General features: G+C 43.3%; 1 protein-coding gene across 2 annotated transcripts; it reads right to left on the bottom strand.

Annotated features, from left to right (window-relative positions):
* Positions 1-228: 228 nt before the first annotated feature.
* gnptab (N-acetylglucosamine-1-phosphate transferase subunits alpha and beta) lies at positions 229-19,558 on the bottom strand. 2 transcript variants are annotated; one of them, XM_056367935.1, is made up of 21 exons: positions 19,266-19,558; positions 18,610-18,695; positions 18,124-18,243; positions 17,590-17,640; positions 16,132-16,334; positions 14,983-15,047; positions 14,732-14,866; positions 8,897-9,058; positions 8,545-8,724; positions 8,108-8,278; positions 7,866-7,989; positions 7,557-7,772; positions 6,073-7,142; positions 5,785-5,984; positions 5,471-5,690; positions 5,253-5,366; positions 5,063-5,148; positions 4,893-4,991; positions 4,637-4,804; positions 3,424-3,514; positions 229-1,681 (listed from the first exon to the last, which is right to left on the bottom strand). In XM_056367935.1, the coding sequence occupies exons 1-21, from the start codon at positions 19,425-19,427 to the stop codon at positions 1,610-1,612; spliced, it is 3,795 nt and encodes a 1,264-aa protein (XP_056223910.1). In that variant the 5' UTR covers positions 19,428-19,558; the 3' UTR covers positions 229-1,609. The 2 variants fall into 2 exon arrangements, with proteins under 2 accessions (XP_056223910.1, XP_056223911.1); XM_056367936.1 differs by having other exon boundaries at positions 5,069-5,148.
* Positions 19,559-20,117: the final 559 nt, after the last annotated feature.

The following is a 20,117-nucleotide window of genomic DNA, read 5'->3' as shown; positions in this document are numbered from 1 at the left end:
AGCTGCTAGCATGGCTGCAGATTCTTAGTCTTGCTTTTGTGAGATACGTGATAGTTTTTACCTCTTAAGGCACAAAACAGTATTTTATAATAAAACTGAAAAGTAACAGGGGGCTCAGCTAGACAGAGATTATGTGTAAACTATTAACTATAGTTGTCAAGTAAATATAGTGAAGTCAAAAGTGCAATATCACACACAGACACACACAGGACAAGAAAAACAACCTGATGACTGAACCAAATCACATTTATTTCAGTCAGCGGAAACATTGCATTGATGCAGACTGAGGAAATCCCATTTCCTAATTCATTACTCATTGTCTCGCCTGGTTACATCACCCTGAACATCATATGACTGACAAAACAGCGACAGCATCTGGGAGTCACTTCCATATTAGTTTAACATTATAGTAATAAAGAAGTTTGTAAAACTGACATTCAGAGGAAAAGAGTGTGAAGAGGTGATGAGCATTTTTATGTTTACATTCTTCAGCATTCAAATCAGGTGCATCACTCACTTGGTTCACTGTTACAATAATACAACCAAAATAAGTTACAGAACATGCTGAGGGGGTCTGAATTTCAGACAGTAACGATCCTGTCGAGTCCCACGGGGACACACATACAGGCGGATATGAAAGCTGTAGTATCACTGACATGTAGCTCCGACAATCGACTGCATTCGTACCACGGTAAGAATGATATATTATCTATGGCCCATTCATTCTCATTGGAAATCGCTAAATTAGGGTGTGATGTGCATTGGCCAACATTTATAAGACATTTTAAAGAACAACAAAAAAAAAAACCAACAAAAAAAAAATGTTCAAACAAGCAGGAATGAACAACGAAGGCACTTCAAGTTTTCATGTTTTTAAAGATAAAGGACGAAGACAATCACCAACACTTAAATGGATTATTCCTATTCATCCTATATGCACTCCTGGCTCTATGTCTTTAAAAGGAAGCCACAGGGGTAAAAGCCAAACGCAACAGACACAAACAGATGTTTGGCATTTTTCCTTGAAAAGTGACAAAAACGATTAATGCGTTTTTGAAATAGTTTTTTTTTTTTTTTTTTTTTTTCCCCTTCTGTCAATCAATTATTTGACTTTTAGTTTCAAGCACCAGCTCCAAACACAATAGTTTGTGAATTATATGGTAAAACTTTTTGACACACACACGCAGTCCCGAACTGCTGCTATCAAGTGTTTTCACACCTCAACACCACATCAATCAATGACAGAGAGGACAGGGCAAGAGGAGGGTGCTGCAGTGTGGAGGGAGTGTTTTATGTTCGTTTGTGTGTTGTATGAAAAGTCTCGGATGCCCCCAGTGGCGGAAAAGAAGATGTGCAGGCTTCTTCTTTTTGGCTGTTATTCCCTTCACCGGCCAGCCCCATCCATCATCATCTGAAAAATGTTTCACCGCCGTCTCTCGTGTGTCTCTATCATCCGTCCGCGCTGATGCAACCACAAGCACTGAGGACTTCAGATTCCCATTTCCACCCAGTCCCCCGGTCTGGATCCTCTCCTGTCCTCTCTACCGAGCAGGAGAGGAGGGGTGGAGGTTGAAGCATAGGAAGGAGAGGAGAGGGAAGTCGTCCTCTTTCACACCCGCTCAGGGTTGGTGTCCCTGTTCACTCTGCGTCTGGGGAACAGCTTTCGCTTCAGCAGAATCAGCTGCAGGGAGAGGCGGACTTGCATGATTAGAAATGATTAGAAAAGACAAGAAGGCTTAGTATTGTCTGTCAGTGAGAGAATGACTATGATAGAGGATAGGGTTTAGGACGGAGGACCACGGATGTCACAGGAAAAGTAATAAAACATTTCCATAATTTTATATTTTAATAGAGATTGTAAAAATAATTTAGAAATGAGCGATTAATCCATCAATAAATAGCTCAGATTTAAAAATGGATTTACAAGAACAGCATAAATACATTTATTAATTCATGAATAAATAATAGAACTTGAAAAACTATTTAAGAAACTATTTCCCTGCTGCTTTTCCTTTTCCTATTAACTAACTGATTAAGCTTAGTCATTTAGCCACTCTGACACTCTGGACCATCAATGCTGTAAAACCAGGTTAAACAATCCCAACTGGCCATGGGCTGTAACAAGCTCTCTGATTGGTTGGAGAGCTGACCAGTCATATCGGGTTTTACTGGCACTGAAGGCCCAGAGTATCACCCAAAGGCTAAATGGAGAAGCTAAATGACTAAGCTAATCGATTAGCTAATAGTATTATTAGCATACTATTTTTAATGCCTATTAAATTATGAAATTAAGGAAATGCTTTCTCTGACATCCCTGCTCCTCCATAGTTTAGCTACACTTGGGGAAATACGCTTAATAATCACTTTCTGGCAGAGAATTAAATGAGAAGCTTGATACCGTGAAGCTACAGCCAGCCGATGGTTAGCTTAGCTTAACATTTAGCCTTGCTCTGTCCAGCAGTAACAAAATCAGCTGACCAGCACCTTTAAAGCTCACCAATTAACACATTACACCTTGTTTGTTTATTCTGTACATAAACCAAAAGGTTAAAATGAAAATTCTCCATTTTATATGCAAGATAATTTATTAATGACCAATTCTTTTCAATAATCAAGACCCAGAAGGGCAGAAATCAAAGATAATCTAAGGACAACAGTCACCTCCCTCTGAGGGGTGAGGACACTTTGATCTCTCTAGTTAAACTGTTCATAGCTGACTCAGATGTCTCCGTCTTAATATATTGGACAGTGGCAGAGCCAGGCTCATCTTGTGCCAAAAAACACATCAAACGTCTTTTTTCTGCATTGATGGAGACAGTGGACGGGTCCGACACATTCCTCACTGGGAACACTGGTCCCGCAGGCTGCTGTGGGGGGGAGGAAATTCTCCACAGGTCACTGCTACTATTAACCTTTCTTTAGGTTCGCTGAGGAGAAACTGGAAACCTTTGGATTAGGAGAGCGCCTCATAAGAGCTCAATGTCAAACCTGGGTCGAGCAGTATTTGTTTAAGAGTTCTTGACATTTGTTTATATCCTTAATCTGGAAGAATCTGACAGGAAAGTTAATCCAAGAACACTATCCCTATTTTTAAATTCTTTGCTATAATGTTCGCCGGACACCTTTTCAGCTGGAGAGCTGGCAACAAAGAAGGTTAAAGTGATCCAAGGCAACAAAGACAGACAAGTCTCGCCTTTCACAGAGGACTGCTGGGGGTCTTTCATTTCTGTGAAGTCAGGTCCTGGCTCAGCTGGTCATACTAGCACGATACATGAGACGGACGCACCTCTCAGTGGAATTTCGGTAGCAGAGGCCTGAATCATAGCTCCAGTGTGAATCATGGAAAACGAGAGGTGTGTGAGTGGGGTGTCTTTATCTGAACGTGTAAATAAACCGTGAGCGGTCGCAGGTGGACATACTGACCTGCTCGGCAAAGAAGGACATGACGGTGAAGATGACGAGCGTCACGAGGACACAGTGGGTCCAGAACTTCAGCTTGTCCCGATACACCCGCCTGGGAAAGAACACAGTTCAGTTCGTTTTTAAATAAAGAGACAGACCCCTTTCCTTTGTTACATCATCCAACACTTAAAATGTGCGTTTCCTGGTTGGGTGAGAAACGTCGGAGGCGAAGCATCTTACAGGAGGATAGCGTAGTTGTGATCTGATGTAACAAGACGGAAGCAGGCAGTATGCAGAGGGCAGAAGGGCAACAGGGTGACAAGGTGACATCACCCAACGCCATCCGCCTGTCACTTCAAAAACCCAGAGACAGAAGGAGACGGTGGAGAGGCAGGGGAGGAGACAAGAGGCTCAGCTGTGTGATGATCTTATAGGTATCCTACAGCTAGTGACTGATCTGAGGCGGCTCGGTCTAATTTTAAAGTCTTTATGCGAGGCCGGCATTCTCCAGCTGAAGCCCCCCGAGCACAGGAGCAGGATCCCTGATAAAAACCCTCTAAAGCCCCCGAGGGATTCCCACTGCTCCAACCTGGCAACACTCACAACCATGTGGTGACAGCCACAAATTCTTAACTTAGGCTGACTGGGAAAAAAAACAAAAAAATCAAAGAGCCCGATAAATTACCAGCACACGTGCAACAAGGTCCCGAGTGCATCTGTGGCATGTGTGCTTTTCACTGCATGTAATCTGCTACGTATTCATGAAACAACTCAATTAGTGGACAGACAATTAACGGGCGACATGAGCTAATTGTCACTTATTAACATGCACTTGTGTCATTTTCTCTCATGTGAGGATTTCAAGCCTTTTCTGTTTCCTATCAGTGTAAACTGAGTTTCTTTGGGTTCTGGACTGTGGCTCGGACAAAACAAGTCGTGTCCTCTCTTCATATAAAGATAATCAGCCACACTTGAGGCTGTGAGGTTGTACTCACATCGGCATCCCGACATGCTGATGTTTAGAAGGTATAACGTTTAACATGTTACCCCATCTTAATTCAGCATGTTGTCAAAGAAACAACTAACTCGAGGCACAGCTGAGGCTGATGGGAATGTCCTCTCTTGTTAATGGACAAACCTTTCACCTCATGGTGGCGCTAGAGGAAACAAAATCAGGTGACATCTGTGCAAAATTTCATTGCAATTCGTTCGATATTTAAAATTCATGACGCACCATTCCTGGAGCTCCTCCATGTGCAGGAACCTGTTGCGATACTCTCTGGGCAGCTCGAACTGGGACGGCAGCGGGAACATGGACTCGTAGAAGTCTCTGAGCACGGCTTTGACTGTGGCAGCGTCCTTGTGGGTGTGGTCGATGTTATCGTTCAGACAGATGAACTTCCTGTTGGGGATTGGCAGAACGTTAGTTTGTTCAAAAAATATGGCAAAAAAACCCCAAAAAAACAAGATGAACATAGAGTCGTCCTCACCTCGGATTCTTCCTTATGTCGTCCAACTGTCCGACCACGTGTGACACGTTGGTTCGCACCATCTTGAAAGCTATCTCCTCCTCTCCCATGATCTCGAACCTGTCCAACAAAAGACATGTTAGCAACAGCAACCAAAGAGAATATCAGTATCAGACTGTGTTAAGACATACTTGTACTTGTTCTGGTCTCTGAAGGCTTTGTGGATGCGCTCGGTGATGGGCTTGCAGTAAAGGACGAGGCCTTTTGTAACAGGAGGCTGTGGATGCAAAAATACAGAATCTCAGCCAAATAATTCAGCTAATGCAACATTACAAGTGCATATTCAGGTTTTCTGTTTTGTTTCCCCCCAAAGTCATTCACCATGCTGGGGTCATAGTAGGTCTCCTGAGTGGGGTTCACCAGGTGGAGCTGGGTCAGGTTGGTCGGGAGAGTCTTGGAGCAGTTTATCAACATCTGCTCCAGGCCTGTCAGATCCTACAAAGAAAAACAATACACACACACACACACATACGCTTCAAAAACCACAAGGATTCTAGTAAATGTTAGTGTGAGAAGATGTGTTCACAGCCAGGACTGACCTGGAGGCTGAGGGGGAGCTCGTGGATCCTGGTGGCGAGTGTTCGAATCTCTCGGTCGGACAGGATGCCCGAATGATCGGTGTCGATCTCGTCAAACACCTCAGAGACGTTGAGCTGCTGCTGAGCGCTCATCAGGAAGTAGAAGTACGAAAAGGCGAACTGCATGTCTTCTGAGTGACGCACGCGGTGGCCTGACGTCTTGTCGAACTCCTCCGGGAATCTGAAGGACAGAGCACAGATCAGTTCGAGACGCCGCCTCTTCGGGAGGGAATACCTACAGACCTATTCAAACGACATTTCACAGTGCGCCTCACGTGTCCTGCAGCTCCTGCATGATGAGTCGGTCGATCATGTGAGGCATGTGTGCGGGGACTTTGCGGGACGTGAAGCCAAACTGGCCGTTGAGCAGCTTGTTGACGTAACGGAGGGAGTCGGCAAAAGTGTCCTGCAGCCTTCGACCAGTGGCGCCACCGCCAGTCGCATACAGCAGCTCTTTCTGCAGACGTTCCTCTTCCTGTAGAATCGACATAAAGGACGTGATATCTAAAAGAAATTAAAATGCATGACCGCAGGTAAACAGTCTAAGTGTAGGCTCTACTGACCTCGAGGAGCGCCTGAAAGTACTTCCTCCTCTCCCACGGCAGAAAGCCTCGGTCTGAGGAGGTGAAGTGCTGGAGTCTCCTCCCGACCGGAGCTCCTCCCGCAGCGTTGGCCGGCTCATCGTGACTCTCAGCGCTTCTGATTTTGGAAATGCTGCTCAGCAGTTTGGACGTCATTGGCCTCTCAATGGCAGCATTCAGAGGGTGAGATGTGGGTTTTTCAAACTCTACCTTATGCTTATCATCAATATGGACGGGGATGAGAGGCGTGACCGGGGGGCCTTGCACCGTCTCGATTTTCCTGGACTTCTCTTGTTTTGAGTTTAGATTTTTCTGAATAATATTTCCAGCTTTCTCTTCCACAGGTGGTTCTAACTCTGCCTCCAAGTCTTTATAGGGCTTCGCCTGGACCTTGGCTGCACCCTCATTAGCTGCCTGTGAATGGACGACCTGCTGCTGTTCAGCCAGCGTCTTGTAAGGCTTAAGAAGTTCAGCCTTCGTGAGATTATAACCCTTCACAGTAATGTCACCGGTCAGAAGCTTCTCCTCCAGCTTTTGCAGCTCGCTGCGGACAACAGCCGGTAAAAGTGACACATTGAGTGAAGGAACCTCTATGACAACGTGAGGTTCGCCAGGCCGCCTCCTCTGGATCTTAGGACCCCGTTTGTCCTCAGGAATATCTGAGAAAGGAAACACTGGCTCAGGAGTTGACGTCGGCTTCGCCTCTTTGCCGGTGTCTTTGCTCGCAGTCTTGGACACGTTCGCCTGAGGAACCTCGCGGGTGTCGACAGCTACGCCGAAGGTCATCGTGAACTCCGTGTCGTCTTCTCTTTGGAACGTGAGGTTGTACTGGATCTGGCTGGCATTGTGGCCGGGATAAAGAAGCAAGTGAACGGTCTTCCATTTGTTGGCGACGGAGGTGTGGCGGACCACGGGGCTGTCGCTGACGTGGGCCTCAGAGACTCTGCGAGCGAGTCCATTAAAGCTGAAATATGGCCTGACCTCGCCCGCTGGGAGTGTGTAGAGGCTCTGGTTCCTCCGCAGGGTCACACGGTGCAGCTCACCAAAGTGCTCTGCGGACATCACACACACATGATCATGTAATATAAGGCGATACTCTAGATTTTTTATCGGTAGAAACAAAAAGTGGAGTTAAAGGCGTATTGCTTGGGAACTATTTTCAGCTGTGGATTAATACCAATTCAGAGCTCTAGTGAGTATTTACGGCAGCAGGACAGTGTATGTGGGATTGAAACTAAATAAACTACAGTGTGTGTTCATGGTAATGAAGGAACATGTCAGTGTTTTTTTTTCCAAAACAAACAACACTTGTTCAAAATCAGTTCCTGTTTGTTTTGTTCTTTTCACAGGATTTAATGACAGTAAGACAAATACGGACTGTCACTGAACTAATCCTTTAATCTGACATGCACCAAATGCGTCTGTGTAAAGAAAACATCATCACAGTATAATTGCTTTAAACTCACCTTGGCCACAGTCGCCCACATCAAAGCCACATGAAAGCACATTGCAGGCTTGGTCACAGAACTTGTCCGCCAGCCAAGAGTTGGCACAGCCTTGGTTACAGTAGGACGTCCCCCCAAGACCTCCCATACCACCTGCAAACTGCCACACCTGTCCACCAGCTCCACCGGGCACGCCGACACCGACCCCTGCGCCGAAGCGACTATTCCCAGCTGCACCTGTCAGAGAGAGAGGGAACGGCACATTAGACACGCACGACAAAAACAAGATTATTCACACTCACACACACACACGACAGTGTTTCTTTTTACCGGAGCAGTCTCCTCCATCCCAGTCACACGCAGAGTTGTTGCAGGCTTTGTCACAGTACCCATCTTTGATCCAGGATCCTGGGCAGCCCTCAGCACAGTTGGGAACAGGCCAGGTGAGATACACCTGCAGAGAAGTGAGAAAAGATGAGATTGAAGGTCAGTTTGTAGCATTTCATCATCAAACTGCGGCACAGATTTCCACCTGAACCTCACTGTGAGCACTTTTCATGTTGTGTTCACACCTTCTGTCCTTTGGAGTGGCTGTAGAAGTCGTCCAGCCAGACGTCCTTGCCAAACATCACGTCATCGTTGAGGTAAATAAACTTCTGGGAGAGCCCTGGGATGCGGTGGATGTGTGTCTCTATGGCGGGGGAGCTGAAGGTGGGAAGGTGGCTGTTGTTCAGGAAGACATCCTACAAGTCAAAGAAAAACTAATTATACGAGAGTAAAATAATGTTTCGTTTGCAAACCATTTATGGAACCATTATTTTCTGCGAGTCTCAAGACAATCCCTAAAGAAATGTGTTTGTTTATTTGACGGTGTGGAATGTGCTCCAGATATATCAGAATTATTAAATTGCTTTTTAACCTTAATACTTGACATAAGATTAAAAATAGGCCCCACAGTCCAACACTAAAACAGAGTGCAGTGTGGGAGAAGTCGAGGCTTAAATTTTACCTGATGTGTGACAACAGTAACTCTGGGGTTATCCAGGTTGAGCCAGGAGGGAATCTGCCCGTTAGTGACGATGAAGATGTGACGCACCCAGGGGGCGTGTCTCTCCACCGAGCGCAGCGAATAGCGGAGCTCCTCGTTGTCCTCGAATCTGCTGGCTGAAACATCTTCATCCTGTTTGGACTGAAGAGGACAAACAGAGAAAGAGCTGAACAATTACTACTCTCCGTCTATGGGGATATTATTGTTCACAACAAACCAACAGGGTTTCAGCCCTACCAAGACACATGGCCTTCATTACTTTAATATCCATATTTTAATGCATATAAAAAGGGACAGGATGGACCAGTCGTACCTGTGAGATAGCGGTGAGGTCCCAGAACAAGTAGGCGGGGCTGATGGTTAACTCTTTCCCATCCAGGGTCAGGTTCTTTTTAGCCTGCTGCGTCAGATCAGAGAAGTCCTGTGGGGTCTTCAGGTGGAGCAGGGCGATGCTCGCCTCAGAGTACAACTCAAACTGAGGGACAAAGAAACAAACGGTCAGGTGTTATCTGCTTGCATGACACTCCAGTAATTTTGAACCTACTAAATACGAACATTTAAAAACAAGATTTTTTTTAGTCCCTCTTATTGGTCAAGCTCCAAACACAGAATTATGTAAAGGCTTTCATGATCCAGTGATTTCTCCTCAACCACCACTATGAGGTTGACATTTTTGGATTTGAATGAACCATCTTGACAACTGCTGGAAGAATTGCTGTAGACTGTGACTGTAAAACTAATAACATTCCCCTCAGCCTCTGCCGTACTGTGTGTTAAGTGCTAATTAGCATATGTTAGCATGCTAACATGCTAAAATAACAATGTCTCAAAGCTGAAAAGCCTCAAGTTCTCAGTTCACTCCAGAGTCTCAGGGGACACAGCCTTTATCGGGTGACTTCACTGTCAACATGCAAAATCTCTAGTTTCCCCTTAAAGTCAAAAAAATAAAAATCACCACATGCACTGTGGAAAATCCCTGAACAGTAATTTCTCAGGGATGAAGTCACATGCTGAGCTACGTGATTTAGCCTCAGGGCCAGGCTTGTGACAGAGAGCATGAGCCCATCATCGGGACAGCAGGACGGAGAAAGTCGGAGACGACTGAGCGGAAAAAATGACAAGATTTAATGTGATTTGGGCATGAAGCACACAGCGTGACCTCTGACCTCATACCTATAGGCCAGCTATGATGCTTGTGTGGAAGCATCTGCTGTAGCCTTGAGAGAGAGAAAGTTTGTGTGTGTGTGTTTAAGGGGGTGAGAGTTCAGAAAATTCTGTGATGTCATCTTATCCATGGGGGTATCAAGGAGGTGGCTCTCTGTCTGACCTCAGGGGAGCTATGTGAGGCATCAGGACTGTGTGTGTGTGTGTGTGTGTGTGTGTGTGTGTGTGTGTGTGTGTGTGTGTGTGTGTGTGTGTGTGTGTGTGTGTGTTGCATGTGAGAGAGTTACCCATGGCCTTGTCTGCTTTAAACCATCTGTCCCTCCTCTCTCAAACTCTCAACTTCCCAGAAAAAGACTGAACCCAAACATCTCACATGAGCTCGTGCTCCGCCTCCACTCGTCCGCTCGTCTCTGCTCCTGTTTTTAGGTGAGGAGGATTTCTGAGACTTATACACACAGCGGGGTCCAGTCAGGAGACGGCAAGCCCCGGATCACGTTGCCATCTTTATTATAGCTCTCTTTATAGTCTTGATAATGCTCTAACACATGCACACAAAGCAGAGGTGTGTGGTGGCCTCACGCAGGCACTCGCCTGCCTGTAAACACGTAAGCCTGTTTACTCACTTCATCACAGTGCAGACATTACTTTCAATTAGTTAAAACTGAAATAATCTTAAGTCCTTGGAGAACGTGTTGATTACGTTTCATAAACCAATTTATTATTTGTTGGTTGGACAGTTTTCTGACATGTTACCAACTAAATCACAGGGTCCAAATTTACCCTGCGTCATAAGACCCCCCCAACATGTTGGGAATCCATAACCACAAATTAAATGTGGTTATTTATTTTCCAATGATTGATTAGTTCCCAGTCTTTTATTAGAAAGTATTTTTTTCATTTTCTAGCAAAGCTGAGAATAAAAATGTCTTGTACCAAGACTCACAAGACGAGTGAGTCACTTTAGAAAGAAGAAATAACACGTCCTTCCTCATAGAAAAGTTGATTTCATTAACAATAAAAATGCATCATTGTTTAATTAAGTACTTTCAGCAGTTTTGCTGCTACAGCCGCTGTTGGTCTGGTATGACCACGAGCTTACTGGTAATATCAGGAAACGTCAGGCGATTATTGCTGTAATATATCAAACACTGCTGAGTCAGTTTACAGACTTTATCATTCTGCACTTGTGCTGCTGTAACAATAGGTTTTGCATCATGCATTATTCCATAATTATGACTTATTATCGTCTTGTTTTAACATTTGTCAACATAAACAACTTATCTAATCAACAGTACTCTGATTTACAACAGCATCACAATATTTCCAAACCTGGAAGTGGACAACTGATTTTTTTTTTTTTTTTTATTTGTCTCATCTAGAAAATGTCGAGCAGCATTAAAAAAAAATATGGAGGAATGTGATAGTTACAATGGAGAGGACAGAGAAAGACGAGCTGCTCCAGCTGTGCTCGTACTGCAGGTGAAATTTAATGTTGAAAAAGCTTCATCAGCTCACTGTCACGTCCTCCAGGCAGCAGCTACAGTTACTCCACACCACAGTATTAACATGCCCCATGTGTATTTTACTTTCATCACATTATAAACTGTGATCACTGTGGCTTGTATGAGAGAAGAAAATGTAATTAGTCTAAAAAAACTGAGTTGACCCTCTGGGTAAACTAATTAACTCAGTGGTGAGTGATCGTTTCTCGCAGATGGCATGCAGCGCCGAGGACGCTGCGTCATCCTGCATCACCCGCCGAGTCCAGAGGTCAGGTCTAAAACCCCGACTGAGGAGACTGAAGCACTAATGCTTCTACAGTGGGAAAAGGACGAGACACAGCTGGAGTTATTACAGATGTGTTATTAACTCCTTCCTAGAGCTACATGACCAAAAACTGGATCATTAAGTCATTAATCAGTTGATCAGCAGAAAATATATTTGCAACAATGCTGATAATTAATCAATAATGTGAGTCAGTTTTAAGCAAAACGAAACCCTGGTTTCAGTTTCTCAAGTGTGAAGATTTGAATAATTAAACAGTTAATTAAGAAATAACCAGCCAATTAAATGCTGATGAAAAAAATGACTATTTGAAGCTTTATTTAAAAACATTATGCTGAAGTTTCATAGCCAATGAGCTGCATCTCTGCACTGAGGCATCAGCCCACATTCACACTGTGACAATATACATTTTAACATCTTAATATGAATATATATTAAATACTGCATATCTATAATTTTATCTTTAAATCTTTATATTTTATTTTTCTTATTTTGGCTTATCCCAATTATAATTATTTACTGTCTTTAAGACCACACACCACTCCGCACATATATGAGCATGTGAGAATTAAAACCTTAGAATCTTGAATCTTCCTTCATGGAGGAGACGAGCCACCGTGTGGACGCCCGCAGGCCTCGCATTAAAACACACGCTGATACAAACACATCAGCAGGCTCTCACACAAACACTCGGGGCAGGTCTCGACAGACGACAGCACGGGCAGATGATCGAGGCTGTGGGGCAGCTTTCATCACCATAGCACTCGGTCTAACACCGGCTATAAATACCGACCTTCTCTCACTGCTCAGCCTCTCCTTCCACACTATGCACATCATCCCTCTTTCACAGAACTGGCCCGGCGACACCAGGAAACACCTTGAAATCCAACCTGTGCATTGTGTACCTAGAATCCCTCCGACGGCAAACACGCTCACACACTTTCCATCCTCTTTCCTGGACTCTGAGCGGCTTCAGATGTCTCAGTATCATCTCCAACACAACACACACACACTTCCCCATTTTAGTCCTGCAACTTCCAGCTTCAACCACTTACAAAATATCAAACCTAGTCTCAAGCAGGTAATAAGGTATAAATACATGTATACAAGATGCCAGGGTGTGTCTGAGAGTCACGCGGGGGGGGTCAGTAAAATCTTGGTGACCTTTCAGCGTGCTGGCTGGCGCCACGCCACACCAAACAGTTGTTCTAATGTTAACCCCCGCACCGCCAGCTAAGGTTACAGCCTGAATGCCGCTGGTTATTATCACATGACCGGGAGCAAACCTGGAGACAAATGCAGGGAATGATGGGACAACTGGGTTCGATGATGATGATGATGATGGTGATGATGATATGTAGGTTAAATGCCGTTAAGCTACATATCATCACATACAAAGTTACAGCACTTCTGACTCCCCTGAGGGTCGGAGTAGCAGCTAGTTTATAGATTCTTGTACAACTGTGACTATTACATACAGTATGTTTATATATTTGAGGTTTTGCAGGTTTTCACCCTCATTTTAAAAAACATGTAACTCGGTCCAACGTATCACGGACTGTTTCATCTTTTGTTGATTGTGATCCGTCTTTGTATTTACTGTAAGTTCTGGAGTGAGAGGAAAACAAGATTTTTTTGACAAAACAATGTCAACTCAAGGTCCACTTATTAGCTTTTTCAGGTGCTTTTGATCATATCACATGGCCTTCACGGACAGAGGGAGATAAAGGGAAACGTGGAAGTTAAAATTATTCCATTATTTTATATAAACATTATTATTCGACATTCGCTGACGACAGAGCAAACTCCCCCTGCTGATGAAGACCATGTGATGTGGATAAATCCTCTGGAAAGAGTAAGTAAGTAGACCTTGAATTGAAAGGTTAAGAATTAACTCTGTTTCAGTTGTAAAAAAACACCTTTCAAACAGTATTTAAAAGGATTATTACGTTTTGTTTTTTTTAAATTAGCATTTAAAACAAGAAGGAAAATCCAAAGTATCCCAAGATTTTTTTTTTTTTTTTTTTTAAACTTATTTCTATTACATTTTTACACATTTTGCTTCTTTCCTTTGACATTTCTATTTTAATCTAAAGTTATTTGCATATATTTACTTTTATTTGTGTTTTGTTTCTCTTGAGCTTTATTGCCTCCCAGATGAGCATCACCGGGTTTCCTGCTCCTCCCTGTCACACAGTCTTGCTAGCATCAGCGCGCTCTCGTTTCTTTACGTTCTCACATAAATCCGACTCATCAGATTATATTATTAAGTCTCATCGGCCATGTGAGTATAATATCCCACGCCTGCTGGTGTGACGGGGTCAACTCAGCTCCAGCCTTCGCCGTTTTGTTTTCTTTGATTATTTCAGAGTAATCCACGCTCGTTAGTGGCATTCCTCCCCCTCAAAATATACAGTTGTGATTAGTGAAAAATTATTAGACGCAAGCTGCCAGCTGCCGAGCTAAACACAGGCTCTTTATCCACATCACAGCATAACTGTTTAAAATAGAAAAAGACCGTATTTAGCGGAACAGCACAAACCCTCCTCTCCAAGGAGGATTGGACATTTGTGATTAGGCCGCTCTTAGATTATGCTCCTATTATTTATAAAAATACCAAAAGCTGAATTTGTGCTCACACACACACACACACACAAAAAAAACAACACAGTATATGTCTGAAGTAATAATGATGTACAATCATCCTTCAGCACTGAGGTAAGACACTGTAAGAGCGACATCTGGTGGCAAAGTCAGTGAAGTTAAAGTTTCCTTTTACCTCGTCACTCATGACACAACGTCCAAAAAACCTTACGGAAATAATGCACAGTCTCCTCATCAGGTAAGTAACACCATTAATTAAAGAAAAGCAATGAGTGTTGACTTTGCACCTATTGTGTCCAACTCTGCCACCTGCTGTTTTGTAACAAACTTAAAATATCCTCCTTTTTAAGCACTTACTGGATGTTTCAGTGATTTATAACATTTTCCCAGGTTACACTGTGGTTTTATCAATTCTGTAATAATGATAAAAGAATGATTTCAAAATAAAAGCCACACTGGGTGAAAAAAAAATATGAATCACTGCAAGTGAAATTACAAACTTCTGAACACTTATTTCTGCATGTTTCTTTTTCCAATTATTAACAAAAAATAAACAAAGTTCACCTCACTAATGTAATCACTCAGGAGATCGTACCTGTTTGATCTTGTTGGTTATGACAGATGGCAGTTTGACTCTCAGCGGCTCCGTCTCCTTGAAGGATGCTGGGAAGCCGCTCAGGTAGGCCAGAGCCTGCATGCGGATCAGGCCTGGAGCCTCTTTATCCGTCGTCTGCAAAACACACAACGCACAAGTACACTAACATGTCCCACACCACTTCAGAGAGGACAGGAGGATCTGCTGAGGATGTATGTGAAATCAGACCCAGACAACAGTTGTGAACTCACCAGGTAACATCTGGACACAGAGAATTTCTGATCTTCTTTGGACACATCTGTATAGGCTTTATCAGCTGTGAAGACCAATGAATAAACAACACAATGTCAATATGTCTTCATGTGTACAGATATAGTCTCTAAAACACACACACACACACACACACACACACACACACACACACACACACAGACTTTCTGGTGTCACAAACCAGACTGACGCCTTGAAGTGTTGGTTGACGACATGAATGAGTCATACTCTGTCAAACACACTGAACAAATGAACAGGTGCAGCTCATCGCTTGAGCAGTTGCACAGTTCCAACACCCAGCCGTGAAGGATTGTCAATGTATACACTCTGATAAACTGCCATGAAGCCATCTCGGTCAACGTGCTGCTTAAATACAATTAAGAGCCTCAGCTCCACGCCACCCATTATTCATTTTATACTACACACACACACGATACTTAAAGAGGAAAAAAAAAAAAAAAAAAAAAAACAGCCACAAAAGGGAGGGGGGACTGGGGGAGTGATGGGTGTCAGGGATGAGGCAGCGTCACCTCAGTCCCACCACAAAGGCTGAGAATTCAGTCACTTTATATCAAAACCGACACAAACACAATTCCTGGGCTTTCTGAGAAACACGCTGATACATTTACTTTTCCTGCAGTTAAACTATCCGACCTATTTCTGCCATTCTTTCTCTTTTTGAAAAACCACAATGTTCCACTGCAGGTGAACTGCTGGATACGACGCCTGCACAAGGTCCCGCATGTGTCACAAACAAGAGTCCATTTAGAGAGTTGTGACTCTTGCTGGAAAAGAAACAATCAAACTGGTCATATCATCCCACCCCAGCTCTCAGTTTCACTCTACTGATCATCATGCTGCTTTTCTCCCACTCCCACCACACGCCATCACTTCCTGGTTACTCATTAATCGCACTTCAAATAACTTTTTTTTTTTTTTTGCATTGTAAATAACTTTTCACATCTCAGTGATAATGTTCCTGCTGGGTTCAGTTATTACACCGCCAGTGTTTTTTTGTTGCTCACCCAGCAGAATCTCTCGCTTTCTCTCACACGCTTTATTCCTAAAAACAAAAAAACAAATGTTGATGTTTCTGGATTCATTTTGTGTGTTTTTTTTGTTCTTTTTACCGTCAGCCTGCGAATGGAAGACGACCACAGAGGCGGTGGTGGACGGGTGGAAGGGTTTGTTCATCAGCAGCAGCTCTTTGGCAGCAGAGAGCGAGGGAGAGAGTGACGGCAGCTCTTTGAGTGTAACGTTGGCTGGCAGAGCGGGGTCCAGCGCCAGCATGGGCGCTATGATGCAGTGGGACAGCAGGCATTCTGGTTTAACACTGCAAACCGACGGACAGGGGGAAAAGATAAAGAAAAAAAAAGAACTTTAATTTTACATTTTATACTCTTATTGAGATGAGCTCCGTTAATTTAAAAATAGTTATATGCATGAAATGAGTCAAGTTCACACATTCAGCAAACAGTTTCCTTCACACAAGTGTTGCATCGAGCCCCTCCGTGTGTCTGCGGTTAACACGAGAAGAACAGACCGCTCCTCTTTATCGGCCATAACATATCGGTGGTAAACACACAGGAAACACCTTCCTTCAAAGTCAAATCCTCTTTGTGGTTCAACAAGCTGTGTGGGTTTTAAGATTTGTATTGTCATACGAGTTGATCATTTCAGTCAGCGCAAAATGCAAAACGACTTTTTCACCTCATAAGAAATTTATTTCAAGCTGCTACAGACACTTGTTTTACAGAAAAGAAAAAAAAATGCCACAAATTCAAAGAAATGTATGTATGATATTCTTGCTTCTTCATATGCAACTACCTTTACTTTCTGATCAACACGCTGCACACAAAAGGTTTATAAAAACTCTAAACTATGAAACTGTCATTTATTATTAATGCTGCGCCTCAGAAACAAACATACAATGTACAAATAAAGCCCAAACTAACTGATATCCCACCAGTTCACACTTCTGAATGTGAGTATGAATATGAACATGTACTTGTGGTATAACCCAATTCAACTTCCTGTTTCAACATTAAAGCTGCTGTTGCTGCTTCATCGTGACTTTAACTGTCAGTCATTATGATATTGTAACAGTCTGACAGTAACCTCAAAAAACAGTGGTGTTGAACTGGGCTGTGATATACTTCAATATAATGCAGTCCAGTGAAGTGCCGCCACCACAACCTTAGTAACAGACATGTAAATGAACAGAAATCTCTATCATTTATTATTATCAGCATCGTAAAGGTAGAAAGTGTGGCAGGGCTGTTGCAGTGGGTTGCATTAGACTGTAGTGGTGTACCTAATAAAGAGGACAGGGCGGGGATGTGTAATAAGACAATGTAGATTTTTCACCATTTACACAGTAGTAGCTATCTCTTTCATATTTCTTGCTGTATTAAACTTTTGTGTATTATGTTATATACTGACAGGTCATTTGTTATTTAGTACCATCAGTGATGCAAAATGATTGGACATATTAGTAGAAAAACCTCAATACAATTCAACAACAAAACAAAATGCAGCCTGTAAAATGACCGTGAATCATCACACACCCGTCGCACCTTCAGACTCACCTGTCTTTTGGCGCTTCAGTTGTCTCACTTGCATTTTTCCCCAGGCGTTCCCTGTGTGCAACAAATTCACATTATTTTCGTCATGAAGCTCCTAGAGTAACAACACTGCACTGCGCTGTTTGAGAAGGTCAGTATAAAACCGATAAACACAGCAGCTGCAACATTTTAATACTTTTCTTTTTTCATGTTAACTGTTGAGAGAAGAAAACATGGGAAATTTCTCCTCAGTCAGAGTTAGTCAGACGTTCGATCCCTCTTCTTCTGGGGGAATGTCTGAACAAGCCAATCAAAGTGAAAGTGATAATGTTGCAGCTCAAGCTTGTGTGCTAATACTGACTGTATTCAGGTGAAACCCTGAAACTCATGTGAGTGTGTTTGCTTCATATATAACAAGACAACACCTTCTGTAGCAAGATAAAGGTTCATTTTTAATTGTACGGCCGTTATAATTGTATTACAGCCTACATTACTTCTACATAACCATCAAACTCGACTTCAGCATTACAACGGCACAGAGTGTGGGGCCCCAGCTACCTCAGAGCTCTTTGTTCCTCCTCCAGTTGCTCTTTGACCACCTTCAGTTCCTTCAGCAGAGCCATGTCTGTGCCATTCACCCACGTGTACACTACATCAATAGGCATGGGCAGACAGAGCCTGCAAAGAGAAACACTCATCACTCAGACAGTGCTCAAACTGCAAGGCTGTGACCCTGTTTCCCTCCCCAGTGCACCAAATTAGTTTTTAGTTCATGCATGGCTACATCACGTCCAGTTCTTTCAGATTTCTCTCAAAAGGAAGGGTACGGACAGGCTCGTGTGGCATGAAGAACGGTTTCTGCAGAAAGTGGGCTCTGGGTTTGCACAGTTTTTTTTATCCTTGTTAACCCCACCCAAAAAGATTGTGCACTTCTTACTTCAGCAAAAATAGTGAGCTATGTACAGAATCACATTAGACTAAACGAGGGAGTGACACAATAGTGAACTTATCATAAATTACTCATAAATGCTGCATTTTTCTCACCTGCTTTGGAAGGATTTTCCACCCACATTGTCTCTGTAGGAGTCAAACAGCACATGATACTGGTCTCGACTCCACTCTACCACCACCTGCATGAGGAGAAGAAGACATTACATGATGCAGTCCTCTGGGACACGTTGCTCTCATGTGGTTACGTCCCAAATATTAACTAAAGCCAAGGCTACGAAACTAAACCACATTCAAAACATTGTAGTTTCCTTTATCATCTGCACAGGTACATAACTTCAATAATTTTACACAAGAAGAACTTATAATAATAAAAATGTGAGCTTCATTAATAGCTTGGCGTGATATTAACAAAGCTTCTTCAGCAAAAAATGTTTCTTAAAAACGCAGAGGGTTGATTATCATTTTACTTGAAATAAAGTGCTGTGTGATTTATTTTGAAGCCGAATTTCCAGGATTACCCCAAAGGTCCGTGAAGCGCCTCACTTACTGATTTAACAAGATAGTTTAGTTTAATTGACACGATGATTGCTTTAAAAGAAACATATTTTTGAGTGTAATCTGGTGAGACGGTGCCTGAACACAACAGACCCAGGCTCAGCTCGAGCTGCACTGAAAACAGTTACCGAAGAGGGAAGACGTTAGCTCATCCAAAACACATGACTGGAGTTAGGAAGACAGAGGAACCTCACCTCTCCAAACTGAAAGGCGGAAACTATCATGAGGACGATCCCCCCAAAGCAGAGGTAGAGCCCGTATCGGTGGGACAGACAGGTGTACGTCTGCCTCTGCACGAGCTTCAGCACCGAGTTCACGACTACCATGGTTCTCCGTGGCGAAGCATAGCGCTGCATTCATTCAAAGAAAAACGCAGGTACACGCACTAAACAAAGAAAGTAAACATCACAAACGGGTCCGCTCTGTCAGCTGACCGCCAGCCAGACTGCATGACACATGACAACCAACCATACATTTCACGCTCCCTCGGTGGTGGTGACGCTGCTGTGGTGCCGCCGCCCGCTGTCGCCCTCTGCCGGTGGGGAGCAGGGTCCGTGATGCCTTCATGGTCTTCTCGCATTTGGCAGCACCGCCGCCGCGTCATTAGCAAACGATTACCTTTTTTACACATCCAGCAACAATACAGAGCAACATTATCATTCATGAAAGTGTGTAAGTCAAATATTCACTCTCCTTTTAGCTCTTTTTCCTGTCAGCCAATTCCTGAACCCTCTTTTTAAGCTTACTTCAAATTCAATGTTTTTTTTTTTTTTTTTTACAAATCTCAAACGATGTTTTAAACTGTTTTTTGACAGATTTGACAAGCCTAAATAGGCCTATAGTGGATTTTGATCCAGATGCAGATGTTACAGCCTGGCTCTCTGCACAAAAAGATGGAAGGAGCATGGGTATACTGAATAAACTTGTTTATTTCCAAGAAAATGATCAAAATAAACACAAAAAGTAAATGGGAGGAATCTGTAAGGTCAGTCGTGTAGGGAGTGGATAAGTGAAAATGTGCTGCTGGATGTTGTGCTGTAAAAACA

This window comes from Seriola aureovittata, chromosome 22 (assembly GCF_021018895.1).
Source record: "Seriola aureovittata isolate HTS-2021-v1 ecotype China chromosome 22, ASM2101889v1, whole genome shotgun sequence".
Lineage (NCBI taxonomy): Eukaryota > Metazoa > Chordata > Actinopteri > Carangiformes > Carangidae > Seriola > Seriola aureovittata.
The sequence above is the reverse complement of the archived record's forward strand: the minus strand, read 5'-3'. Positions and strand labels throughout refer to the sequence as shown.

Bases quoted from the DNA above. Each gene is read 5' to 3' on its own strand.
- gnptab (XM_056367935.1), bottom strand. From the start codon at position 19,427: ATGCAGCGCTATGCTTCGCCACGGAGAACCATGGTAGTCGTGAACTCG. The intron at 16,335-17,589 runs GTGAGTCTGAAG...GTCGGTTTGCAG, and splicing joins ACTGAAGCGCCAAAAGACAG to TGTTAAACCAGAATGCCTGC. The intron at 5,149-5,252 runs GTGAATGACTTT...TTGCATCCACAG, and splicing joins CCTACTATGACCCCAGCATG to CCTCCTGTTACAAAAGGCCT.